The 14,114-nt window shown below is 27.3% G+C and overlaps 1 protein-coding gene across 1 annotated transcript; it reads right to left on the reverse strand.

Moving 5' to 3' along the window:
- Nucleotides 1-4,448: 4,448 nt before the first annotated feature.
- Nucleotides 4,449-7,664, reverse strand: LOC110629720 (protein CUP-SHAPED COTYLEDON 3). The gene is made up of 3 exons (XM_021776814.2): nt 7,287-7,664; nt 5,516-5,781; nt 4,449-5,133 (listed from the first exon to the last, which is right to left on the reverse strand). The coding sequence occupies exons 1-3, from the start codon at nt 7,453-7,455 to the stop codon at nt 4,681-4,683; spliced, it is 888 nt and encodes a 295-aa protein (XP_021632506.1). The 5' UTR covers nt 7,456-7,664; the 3' UTR covers nt 4,449-4,680.
- Nucleotides 7,665-14,114: the final 6,450 nt, after the last annotated feature.

Genomic DNA, 14,114 nt, shown 5'->3' on the forward strand with positions numbered 1-14,114 from the left:
TGTTTTGGTTTGGTTCTGATTCTTTACTAAAAACCGAATTCAAACAATACTATACCTGTATCATATTAAAACTGAAGAATTGAGAATTGTAACTGAAATTGTATAAAATTTCGGTTCAGTTTTGGTATCTAAGTAGATTTCAAACTGAAACTTAAATTAAAACTGTACTACGCATCCCTAGTTGAGATTATATATTACATGGTTAGCTTTGGATGTTCAGTTTTTCCTTTTAATCTAAGTGTCTTCAGTTAGGTAGGTTTCTATTTTTTTTTTTTTTTTTTAGTTGCTTATTTCTTTATTATATATGCTTTCACATCTTCTAATAAAATAAACTCTGATTTCTTATAAAAAAATGTTTAATTTAATATATCGTTCTCCATTTTCTCTACTGTTCTAAGATTCTTTTCGTAGTTATTTGGTCATGATTTTCTTTTTTGTCGAATTTGAACATGAATTTACCCTGTGTGGGATGTTCTGTACTTGTATTAAACAATTATTGGGAAATGCATATGGTAATACGCTTTTTGTACAGCGGACGAGTTGTTTACACTTTGATCAAGCAGGGGAAATTGTGTAATTTTCTTTTTTATTTTTTGCCAAAGTAATTTCTTTAATTGTTTTGTTTGTATAGTTGACAGAATTTTGGCATCCGTTGGACATTTTCAGATGCCTGAAGCAATCCCATTCCCGTCCCAATCAGTGGATCCCATCACCTTAAGATTCTTTTCTTGCAAACTTGCCTCATCTCATCTACCCCAAAACGAATGCCACCTTACTGGAGCGAAAACTGGATCGTGGGTCCCCATTAAAAATAATTAAGCTTTCTTCCCAATGATAACATTCAACCAAACCCTAATTACTTATTTATGCCAAATTGAAAGCTACAGAGACTAAAAAAAGGTGCCTTTTTCCAAAAGTGTTATTTTAAATAATAATACTTAGTTTTCTTGATATTTTTTTTATTAAAACATGTCAAGTATAAATTAATTTTTAATATTATCTGTAATTTTCTCAATAATTTTAATAAAAATGGCAAAATATATATACGTACTCTCACTAGTTAAATTATTATTTTGTTGTTAAATTGATTACGTAAACTAATAACTATATAAGTAGTTAAGCGAAAAATAAATAATGGATGGATTACACACCCATCAATAACCATCAAACCTGAAACCTTGTCCATTAAGATAACTCACATGTGAGCGATCTTATCCTTCCAGAAGACATTAGCTCATTATAACTATGGGATATTCTACTTAGATACTTTATTTATGTAATATATTTTTTCATTCGTCTCGTTTTATTGGTTTTTCTATCATGAAATTTTAATTTGTTTATTATTATTTTTAATACATTCTTATTTGATATATATTAAAAAACAAAAATTTAAGTTAATGTAAAAAAAGTCAGTCTAGTTTGATGCTGCTGAGGGAGTAAAATTAAGAAAAGAAAAGATATTGTTGCAAAGAAAATAAGTTTATCACGTTAAGCCACTGGTTCTACCATAAAAAATGTCATATTATGAAGTCGAACTATTATCAAGCTTTATAATAAAGTTTTAGTTTTGATTTGAATACTGTGGTAGTAGTCTATATCTATGCATATATTTTTTGAAAAAAAAAATGACGTAATGCACAGTTTCCAATAGAAGAATCTTTAGCAGAAATTGTGAAGGGCAGATGGTGCTGCGTTCTGTACACTGAAATATCTTGCTTGGAACAGGCCAGGGGAGCCTTTATCTCTTTTCTGATTATTGAAACAACACTGCAGGATATTACTGCAAGTTGTTGGAACTGGTGCTCTTTCTCTCTCTCTTCTGATCTTTTATGTGAGACTTTAAACCACCTATGGTCCTTGGTGCTTGCAAAGTAATCTTACAGAGATGGTGTAGCAGAATCGCCATAGTTTAAGAATCTCTGTGGCCCATTTTTAGACCACTTCAGTTTTATCAAAGCAGACATGACTAGTCTATCAATAATCCTTCACTCTCTTCTATCTTATTAATGTCTGATATTAGCCACAACAAATGTCACTCTAATACTTCAACTGTGCTATACACGGACTCAATTGATTGTAATGGGTCTCATCTAAATTCTTACTATAATTAGTAATTAACACTTATATAATATTTATAATAATTTTTTTATTTGCATGAGGACAAAATAATTTCTATATTAAAATATATGCAATGTTATTTGATTTTTGAGAGAAAATTGTAGTAGATATAAAATAAGCACAAAAATTATTAAATAATTTAAATTAATTATTCTGAATTAAATAAAAAATAGTTCAAATATTATTTAAGTCGATTAAAATTGCATAGATTGTCTAAAATCCAACAAAAGGGACAGCTTAAACAAATAAGATAGCAACTATTTATTATTAATAGTTCAATTTTATTATTTTTAAAAGATATTTATTGAATTAAATATCAAACTGATTAATTAAGAATAAATACTAAAATTGAAATCCACCTTAGGAGATTTATATATTTTTAATAAAATTAAATATATAATATACCATTGAAAAGGTAGATAAATTTAAGGCGAAATTCATTTATAATGATACCAATTACGCAACTAAATCCAATATGTATAAAAAAATAAAGTGGCTGAAATTAGGAGTCTTGACCACTGCCATCAATTTCCACAACAACACTAAAAAATTCATAACCTCTTTCTAATGGTTTCTAACACTCTAGAATCATGTTGAAGAGACTATAATGACTAGGAATCAAATAATTTGATTTTGGTAATATTGAAGACAAATTAAAATTATATGTCTAATTCATTTCATTCTAAAATCTTTCGAAATAATTATTTTATTAGTTTAAATATATCTTTAAATCACAGTTTAGATGCCAATTGATTGTTTTGCACAAAGTAAATTTCTCCCAAATTATGCATATGCCATGTAATTGCCATATTGTTAGTAGTTTTTTTTTTTTTTTTTGAAAAAAAAAAAAAGAAAAAAAGAAGAAGAGTGGAGTTTGTAATTTGGAATGAATGGTTAAGACAATATGGCATTGTTTGTCAGAGTTTTATAAATTTTGTCACGGGAGGATTTGAGATGGAGAAATCGAATCTAACCTTTAATTATTCAACTATGCCAAACTGGGCACCACGCATAAAATTTCACAAAACTTCATATATTGTAAGATTATAAATACTTATCACTAAATTATATATTAATTAATATTATTTATGGTTTTTCTTCTGGCCATCGCCCTAAATTATATCATTTATATAATAAATAATTTTAATAATTTTTTCTTTTCTTTTCTTCTTTGATAACTGACTTCAATCGCTTCTCAGACTTTTCAACAAACATTTCTTTTGGGAGATAAGCTTGTTTTAATTACATATTTTAATTATAATTATAGGTAAATAAAAGGAGTTTAAAAATCTGTTATATCTATTTAATATAAGACAATTTTTTTTGATAAAAATCATTGTTAAAATTATAATTTTAGAATATTTATTATATAATAAAAAAATAATTTTATTTGTAACGATTTTAAAATTATTAATGAAATTGTTATCTTAATAATATTAAAACAATAAGTAAAAATATTATTATCTAAACTTAAAATATATTAGTATTTGTTAAGATAGGAAGGGAAGAAATGAACTCGATTCATGGGATATTATTCTTTTAAAAAAATTTTTTTTTTTTTGCCAATGATGAACCCTAGTATGAGCAATAAATAATCAACAAAGGATTAAATAAAAATATAATTATTTTTTGGTTAATGATTATTAAAGTCATGTTAATTAATTAAAGATGAGAGTTGAAAAATATTCATGGATGTCTATCTCAATTATCAAACAAAAGTCAGAGGAAAAAGAAAAGAAGCTCAAGCAAAGAAAGCCTCTGATTTCTTTATGAATAAGGCATAAAATGAATAAAGAAACATAGAAAATGAATAAAGCAAAAGCATATATATATATATAATTACAGTATTTATATTATAATTTGTCAAACCAATAACCAATGAAATAAATAATAAAGTGTGGTTTCAAAAATTTTTAATTTGGAATTAATACAAAGGTATATTAATTTCTTTTATTTTTTTAAAGATTTTAATTTTTTTAAAAACTATTTTTAATAAGTAAAAATAAAAGTATTTGAGATCATGTGGGTGAAGAATTTATTAACATGCAGTGTTTTCTAAAGCAAAAGAGAGTTTTGAAAATAAGAAAAGAAAAGAAAAAATTCTAAAAGGCTTTGGAATAAAATTCATTTTATATAATTACCATCCATTATTATTAATTATTTATTTTAAAATAAAAAATTTTAAATAAAAAAAGAATTGTGAGGATATATAGCAATATCTAGTGTAGCGAATCTTAACCAAAAGCAAACCTAATTTCTTGTGATTTAGGGAATCCCAAAACAGATTTTTTTTTTTTTTATTTAATTTTAGCAAATAAAGAAGAGCACCATGATTAACGATTGATATTATATTAATATAATTTTGTACAGAGATGCCAAATTTTGTAAAAAAAAAAAAAAAAAACCCTAATACAATCTTAATTCCTAATTAACAACATTTGAAACAATCAAACCTTGAATTGTTCCTCAAATCCCAAACAACACAAATGCATTATAAATTAACAAATGGATATTTATATGTGTATTTTTTTTCTTCTTCTTCTATTATTGTTGATTAATATTTCATATGAAAACCATGTTATTACCCATTTCAAATCTCATATTCTCCAAGCTTGAAGCTCCTCCATCTCCCAAGCTAGTTTCTTCCAAATTCATATCCTCCCACAAGAATCCATAATCATCATCCCCTTTGGAGCTCATATCAGTAGTAGTAGTCGTCGTTGCCGCTGTCAAAGGGTTGGTGTTTGTTTCTTGGGAAAGTTGAAGAAGGTTTATCAGCGAGCTTTTGTCACAACTCATTTGATGATGATGATAATGATGATGAGTTGGGGTGGCTGAAGATGATGATAATGAAGCAATTTGCTGCTGATGATCACTTGAAGCAGAAGCTGCTAAATAATTGAAAGGAGCATTATGACTAGTTGAGCTCTGAAACATGAACTGCTGATGATCAAATAATTTGCTGTTATTGTCTCCCTTGCTTTTGTTGAACACTCTACACAACACCCAATCCTCCTGTGTAATAATAATATTTAGAAAAATAATATTAATTTCAATCTAAAATCATGGCCAACTTAAGCAGAAACCACAGAAAATTTTAGATATTGAATTTTCAATGCATGTGGGAGACAAGAAAGGGACAACTGCATGGCTTGCATGAGAGTAACCACTCACTGAAATTCCTACACATATCATTAATTTTCTTCTGAGTTTCTTTTCAGACAACATCGACCTTTGCCTATTATAAGCTAGTTCCTGTCTCTTAAAACTCTATTCAATTATTCATTATGTGTCCTGCAAATTTCTATTACATTCTCGTATTTTGTTTTATAATTCTATTAATAGTATTAATTAAAAGTGAAAATTAAATAATTATATTGTTTGGATATGAACTCACCTTGGGAGGCATATGTGGGGTCTCCAGACGAAACTCGTGCATGATCCAACCAGTTTTAATTCCATTGGGAGCTCTGTTCCTGTAGAACACTAAGGTCTTTCTCATCCCTACAATCTCACGAGTAATTGGGTCCAGAACCGTACGATCTTTCCCTGTAGCTTTCCAGTACCCAGATGTCGTTGCACGATTGGTTCGGAATCCGGTTGCATACTTCCGGTCTCTGAAGCTGAAGAAGTACCACTCTGTCGCATTGAGCTTAGCCACCTCTAATATTTCCCCCCCCAAAAAAATAAAAATGGTAAGTTTTAGTTTTATTTATTTCACGTACTTAGGATTAAAACACTGAAGAAAATTAAACCAAAATTTAGTTATATTTATTTACTAAAAAAGTACTGAAAAAAAATATTAAATATTTATTATTTGTTATTATATATATAATTGATTACATGGAATTACTATTCTAGTTTATAATTACTGGTAGAATTGGTGGCAAGAATGCATTGGTCCATAGTTTGACTCATGGTATAGGTGGTGGAATTATACAAGAGAAGAAGCTAGCCACACGTATCAACAAATAAATGCTTGAGACATAAGATAGTGAAGTCAAGATCGCTTAATTGTTTAACATAGCTTCTCTTAACGGCATGGAAATTATTTTATATGTTTTTTTTTTTCTATGATATGAAATTTTAATTCACCTCATCACCAAATTACAAAGAAAAGAAAGATCAATACAAGTCAAACCAAGAAGAAAATATGGGAAAAACTATACGAGTAGGAAACATTGTTGCCAAAACAAAAGTTTTTCTTTACTGTAGACCATATACGTCAACTTAGCCGGAACTGTATATCCTTTCAAGATTTGTGGTAGCTTTCAACAATAATTTTTCAAGGATTGAACTCGAGTTCTACCAATTTGAATAGTGTTAGTTTTATTTTTTATTTTTTAAAGCACTAGCTATTAAAAAAATTGTGGAGACCAGCAAGGTAATTACATGCATAGATAGTTCTTGAAAACCATACTATTTTACAACCAAAGCTTAGGAAAAAAGAAAAACAGAGAGAAGTTGAGACACTGTATTGATAATGGAGAATACGCGGTTTCTGGCATATAAGACTTGGCATGTAAGCGATGCTTACTACAGAGAGGATAAGCATCCCCACGAAAGGTGGTGTGTATGCAGTAAGTCTTGTTCTGGTACGAATAATGAGAGTGGATTTATAAAAAATTAAAAAAAAAAATCATTATTTTCTTGAATTTTGGCTGACAGAAATATTCTCGTCATCTACATATTACAGGGCAAAAAATAACAGGGAAAAAGAAAGATATATAGCTAGATAATATATATGGCCATAATAATATTAAGCTTACTAATAATCTAAAGAATTAAAAAAAAAAAACCTTCGACGGCTGAGAAGACATTGATATAACTCAGAAAACAAGAAACCAAAGCCTTTCTAGGATTGACAGGCGTTATAATTAACCGTTGAACTGATTTAATTCAGCTTTTCTTGAGCTTAACATATTTTCTCGAGAAATTAAAGGAAAAGAACTCCAAACATTATCATTCATATATATGCGTAGAGTGTGATTTAAAACAGCTGAGAATTTCGAGCCCATGTTAGTATGTTTTACCTCGTACGGAAACGAAGAACAATTCTTTTCTGTTAAGTTAGTTAAATAAACAGAAAGAAAACAATCATGTCGAGAGTATGTGATGAAGAAAATTGAAGAAACCGTTGATGGGTAAGCTGAGAAATGAAGACATACCAGGAAGCTGCCATGGCTCACAAATATGCAAGTCAATTTCAACCAAAGTACCCTTAGAAACCTCTTCATTTGTGACCTTTTTGTAAAGATAATGGCAGACCAGCTCCTCATCACTAGGATAAAACCTAAACCCAGGAGGCAGAGTTGCTCCAATGTCTCGTAGCCCCATTTAATTTCCTTTCTTTTGTTGTCTGTCGGAAGGCAAAACAAAGAAAAGGGTTTAAGACAGAATACAAGGTTTTGTTTCCCAAAGTTAAAATTTGGAGAGGAAGTTAGAGAATGGAAATGGAAGATTTTGGGATTTTGAAATAAATAAATATGGAGAAGAAAGAGTTGGTGGTGATGGACATTTATAGTTAAACTGAGTTTGGCTGGTTAGAATTTATTACAATATTCTAGTAAGGGTCCATGGTTGTATAACTAGTTAGTTATAGTGGGAAGTTTCAACAAAAACCAAATTTACAAGAAATCTTTGTGAAATTTAAATCAATAATATATATATTTTATATATATATATATGTGGACAAAAATCTATGCATTTTTATTAGAGAAACCTTCCAAAACACCCCTTTTTTATTTATAATTTAAACATTTTTTATTTTTCACTTGCATAAATAATAATTATTAATTTACAATATTACAATTATTAATTATACGTATGATGTGGGGTTAATTCACGCGCTCTACGCGTTGCCTTTTTTGAAAGAAATCATTCATCAAGCAATCATATCCATCCAATGTGTATATTCTTCTATGGATTGATTTGATTCATCACTTTTATTATTGTTATTCAACCCACTTCCTATTATTTTCTCTTCCCATCACTATGATAAATCTCCATAGAATTTAATCTTTTCCATTAATTAATTATTTAATTAAATCACTAATTTAATTTAGCCATTCATTAACTAATTAAACCTTATATAATTGTAGAATTAAAATCCTATCGTTATTTGATTTTTTTTTCTTTTTTTTTTCCAGAATAAATAGTAGAATGTTTAATGATATATAAACTTAGAAATAAAATAAATTTATGTTATATGTATGAATTTAATAATTAAATGGTTGGATCATTCCATCAGAGGGCCATATTGTCTTTTAATAAAATTCCCAAGAACAAAATGTCCCAAGCACGTGAATCATTGTGATTGATCTAAGACCTAAAACATGGACAGCTCAAGAAAAAACGAAAAATCAAATAAATAGCTGGAAAAAAATGTTTTAAAAATAATAATAAAAAAAAGAGATGAATGTTTTTAATCATGCCCATCCCATCTGTTCAATTTTTGATCACAGAAGAATAATTTTGGATCGATTCAAGAAAGGTGGGCCAGTATGATTATTGTGGGGTCCACTAATGATGAAGGACATTAGGTCCCACATATGTCAAATTACATAATATGGTGGAACTTATCTTAGCTGAATAAATGATATTTTGAGTGAAATTTTTAATTTTTTACTTTTTGTTCTTTTGGCTGGGATGAGTAATGTACTAGAAAGGCAATAATAATGGAAATATGGACAAAAGCGTATTTGTCACAACATGTATCATCTGATCATAATAATTAAGGATGTTACATTATAGATGTCTAGGTGATGACTGGATTTGGGGTCACCCCTACCTATATATATATATTATTTTTTTTATATATATTTAGCCACCCATTTAATATAATTCAATTTTCATTTTCACTTCTATTTATTTATTTAAAAAATAAATTACTAATAATCTAATTATTTGTTGAGGATAAATTAAACATATTTTTACTAATAAACAAATGATATTACGACAGAAAATTAGAAGCTAATAATATGGGATGACATGTAACGTCAACATAAAGTCAAAAACGCCCTCTCAACTTCAGGCAGGAAACTTGCACAACATGCACAAGAAAACTGAACAGGACATACGAAGATGGAGATAGATAACGGGTCATTTTCGGATACTGTGATAAATATTTACACCACGAGGGAACATGGATAGCACAAAGACAGTAATTAATGTTGGGTTATGAGCTTGTCGGAAAACAATGCAGATAATTAATTAACTGAAAAATCAAACGGAAAAAAAAAATCAACCGAATTTTTATATTAATTTAATTCAATAATTTTTTCAATTTAAATAAAATATTACTTATTTCTACATGTGTAAAAATATTCTTTGAGGGCTATTAATTATCAAGTCATAGTCATGAGACTGTTTAGAATTCGATATTGATCGATCAATGAGATGATCACCATCCTCCTCCTAAATTGCCCACTTCCATGTTGAGATTTTTTTCTTTATATATATACAACAATACAATTAGATATAAATAAATTTTTAGTATAAACTAATTTATTAAGGTTTATTGAATTTAATTATTCATTGTTGATTTTTATAAAAATAAATTTGTATGATTAATAATAAATAAGTAAAATTAAAATGGAGGAAGAGAAAAGCTGAGTAGGATCTTAGTATGAAAAAAGATTAAGATTAATAAGAAAAAAAAATAAAAAAAAATGATTAAGGAGGCTAAATTAACGGGAGGCAAATGCGGCGTAAGAAAAGTGAGACCACAGAGGAAAGAACACGTCATAGACAAAGTGACGTATGGATAATTCTAAATTAATAATTAATAAGAAAATTGAACACAAACAAATGATTTATGATTGTTGAGTTGTAGGCTTTAGGGCTTTTGCCCAAACATCCTAAATTTTTTAATTTTCTTATGTGTTCTTTCGCTATGATGTTATAGAAAGAGTGACGCCTTCATACTCTTTACACTTTCAGCCATCTCCAATAATTTCATTTCTTATTATCGGAAAAAACTTGTTTAAATCAAGTTATTTTATATTTTATATAATTTCAATTTAATTAAAAATTATTTATTATAATTATGCTCTATTTTATTATTTCATAATCTAGTTAGATCGGTTACTCAAATCAATTAATTTGTGAAATATAATTAAAAAATATTGATGACTATGTTATAAATATAATTAGGTAATTTTAAATATTAAATAATTAAAATATAATAATTTTTTTTAAAACAGAAATAAAAAATTGTGAGAGTAGAATATAAAATCTCTCATATATTCTGAGATGTAATTATTGTCGGACTAAATTTTTACGTATTAATATATTATATGTATGGATAAACCTAATTCCTCTAGGACTATATTTAACAACATTGGTCCCAAGATGTGTAGCACGAGAACTTCCTATACTGGCCTATCAAATTTTGCCAAGTCAGATTTAAACGAGAGAATGGAGAAACAGATGTGGCATTCTTTTATTATTATTATTATTATTTTGGAATAAGTTACAAATTAAAAAAATTCAGTTCCCATGATTTGCATAGTAAGTTCACTTTTCAGAAGAGTGTGTTTAGCTATTTATTTTAATAAATTAAATATTCTTAATTACTGGTTAGTTATTAAACAAAAATAAGAAAAACAAATTTTAATTATTATTTTGTGTTTATTTTATTTAAATATATCACTTAAGTCAACAAAAATGTAGAAGCCAGCTCAAGAAAGGAATATACATAGACAAAGTCCTTCTTCTTCACTTCCTTACCTAAATTTCTCTTTGTGTGAATAAATAAAAGAATAAATTATATATATATTTAAAGAAAATAAATATAAAAGGAATCATACATATCATCAGCCATGCAAGCTTTCTTTTTCTTTTTCTTTTTTTCATACTTAATTTTCAGTGAGAACCATAATATGAAAAGAATTATAAATTATGAATTATTCAAATAATTAAAGGGAAACAGCCATGAGCTAGCACATGATGATGACAAAATCCAAGAAAATAGAAATAGAGAGAGAGACCTTCTGGGAAATGCTTCAAAAGATGAAGCATAAAAAAAAAAAGAGAAATATGGGTTTATGCAGGAGATAATAAAATAATAATTTTTTGTTTTTGAAAAAAAAAAAGAAAAAGATAAAGATAACTTTTGCCTTTAATTTGATTCTAAATGTTTCTAAACCTTTTTTTCCAGGAAAAGTTTCGACAGTGATCACTTTATTAACAATTTTGAAAATCTCAGCTACGTGAATGGATTCCGTTGGTGACTCCGACTACCATTATCAGAAAAATTATCAAGAATTTTAGAGATTTTTATTTTTTTTTTCTCTTTGGCCCTCCATCTTCCACAAGGTAATCTTAGGTGTTCCGACTCTATTTAAACACTATTAATTATTTTTTTATAAAAAATAATTAATAGATTTACTTTTTTTTAAAATAAATATCAGTATATTTGTATAAAAAAAAATAATCTACATAGTTTAAATAAATAAATAAATAAATATTTTAGATTATTTAAAAATATGGTTAATTGGTGGGGATGATGATCCTTAATAATTAATAATTGAATGATACCCCACAAGTGGGATGAGTTGAGAGTTGTTGTCTTCAAGTACATAATATTAATGAAATTCAAACAACATCATCCAAATCAATTTAATCAGATTCTCTAGTTTATGGATTCAACACGTCTACATGACTTCTCTATAATAATATCAATAATTACTCTCTTCATTTTATTAAATTTTATTTTTTACTTTCCTATAATTTCTAAATATTAAAATACTAATTTTCTTTCATTTTTAATAATATTTTTTAAATATAATCTCTATGTATATTGCCATATTAAAAATTATGTAGTAGTATTTTCAATTTTTAAAATATATTCTCTATTTATATCTTTTTAAACACGCATTATTAAATTATTTTTAAAATTAATAAATTACCATTTTGAATAGTAATTTAGTCATAAATAAAAATAAAATTATCTTTAAATTGAAATATGTATATAATAGCGAATAATTTTATTTTCTAAAAAATATTTTTTTTTTAATAGGAAACTGAGGAAATAGAGATTTAAACTTAAATCTTTCAGATAAATATATACTTTTAATCACTAAGTCAAATTAGGTAGAAAACATGAAATGTTAAAATGAATTTATAATATTAATTTAATAATTTAAATAATATAAATTATATAAAAAAATAATAATTTATCATTATTGATATCGCAAAGATTAAATTAATGACATGACTGGAATGGAGTTGTATTGTGATTAGATAGAATCTGCAAAGAAGAGAATACCTTTTTCTCTGTGATATTTCTCTTTTTATACTGTAAAAGAGTGAAAATAAATATGATATTTTCTGATAATCTAGTAGTAATATAGTCGGCTGTTTGATATGGGGTCTCGTAAATTAACAGGTTAGTAATACCATGATTATAGGCGTATGTAACAACTCGGGAACCGGACTGCCACCGGCGCTAGGATTCAGATTAACTTAAAGTCGTCGGAACCCGTAGCAAGCCTACTATACCTCCTATACACCTGATAAAAATCCATCCATAATCAAACAAAAACAAAAACATATACATTCCATAAACCAAGACTCGAGCTGTGCATGTATCAAAACTGAAAATATAAAATCCATACTAGAGTTCTCATCAAATGCTCCAGTATGGTAAACATCACATATCTTAAACTTAGTTCGAATATAACTCATAATTAAAACTTTTACATAAGAATCATGTAATCAGGGATTACACGAACAAACACTAGGGCAAAACACAATTCTACGACCATAAAATAATATATGTCCACATCTATGCTATTACAAAGGACTATACCAGCAACTTAGCCGACTTCTCCGAGCTAACTCTGATCCTGCAAATCTGGAGTTAGGGGAAATGGATAAACTATAAGAGTCTAGTGAGCAGAACATAAAAACAGTCAATAAACATATGATCGAATGAAATGTTTCACAACACAAACAATTCACATCAAGATAAAATTGTCACCAATAACCCTCTACAATTTTTAATAGTGCCCGGCTCACCACCCCTACTCTTCAAGACTTCCTCTTAAACATAACATAACATGATAAATTCATAGTGCTAGAGGCGTAGAATGTGTCTCGACCTGGACTTCTATATATATCATAACATATCATACTCGAGCACTATAAGTTATCCAACATCCATCTACAACAATGGTAAAATAACATGAAACTAATTTATGTATATTAAAAATAATTAATTTTGTAGTCTTCTCAACTTATAAAATTAATATATTAAAGAATTTCAACTCTTTTAAAACTTAAAATTTAATTAGTAAAAATATTTAAAAGTAAAATTCACTTAATATTACTTGCTTTGAAGGGAAAAAAAAAATAAATTAAGGTTCATCTTCTTCTGCTGACACTTAACAAGTTCAAAAAGTTTGTAGATAATTCTAGGATGAAATGGCTTTTTCAATTGGAATAATTAAAGATGACATGAAGCTGCCAAGAAAGTTCCTATGAGATAATTACGTAGCAAAACTAGTTTTACAATAACGTGCTTAATTTTATTTTTCACTAAATATATAATTTGCCTTCAAATCTGCTTACAAAAAGTATATTTTTATAAAAATAAAATATAAAAAATTAACAATGGTGGAATTTAATATGATATAATATTATATATATATATAAAGAGCAAGGAATAAGTAGGTAGATACCCAGAGCCCTTTGTCAACAAAGCTAGATAGAATAGGATTTAATCATAATTTGATAAATAAATAAATCCTCAAAGGGAATTTTAGAACAGTAGTGTATTTGAAAGCTGATTTGGAATAAAATGGCAGAGTCTCAGTGGATACATACATCATTTGTCAGACACAATTAAAACTCTGCTAAAGTTTATGTCTTTTTCAAAATTATATATATAAAATAAAAAATTTTCATAAATAAATGTAATCTAACCACATCAAAAGATTCACTTTGATAGCTTGGAAACTTAGGAAATCGTTTACTACAAGTATAAGCATCCT

Source organism: Manihot esculenta, chromosome 13 (genome assembly GCF_001659605.2).
Source record: "Manihot esculenta cultivar AM560-2 chromosome 13, M.esculenta_v8, whole genome shotgun sequence".
Lineage (NCBI taxonomy): Eukaryota > Viridiplantae > Streptophyta > Magnoliopsida > Malpighiales > Euphorbiaceae > Manihot > Manihot esculenta.

Coding starts and splice junctions, on each gene's coding strand:
- LOC110629720 (XM_021776814.2), bottom strand. CDS start 7,455: ATGGGGCTACGAGACATTGGAGCAACTCTGCCTCCTGGGTTTAGGTTT. Junction 5,782..7,286: donor TGAGCCATGGCAGCTTCCTG/GTATGTCTTCAT, acceptor GGGAAATATTAG/AGGTGGCTAAGCTCAATGCG. Junction 5,134..5,515: donor CCCCACATATGCCTCCCAAG/GTGAGTTCATAT, acceptor ATTATTACACAG/GAGGATTGGGTGTTGTGTAG.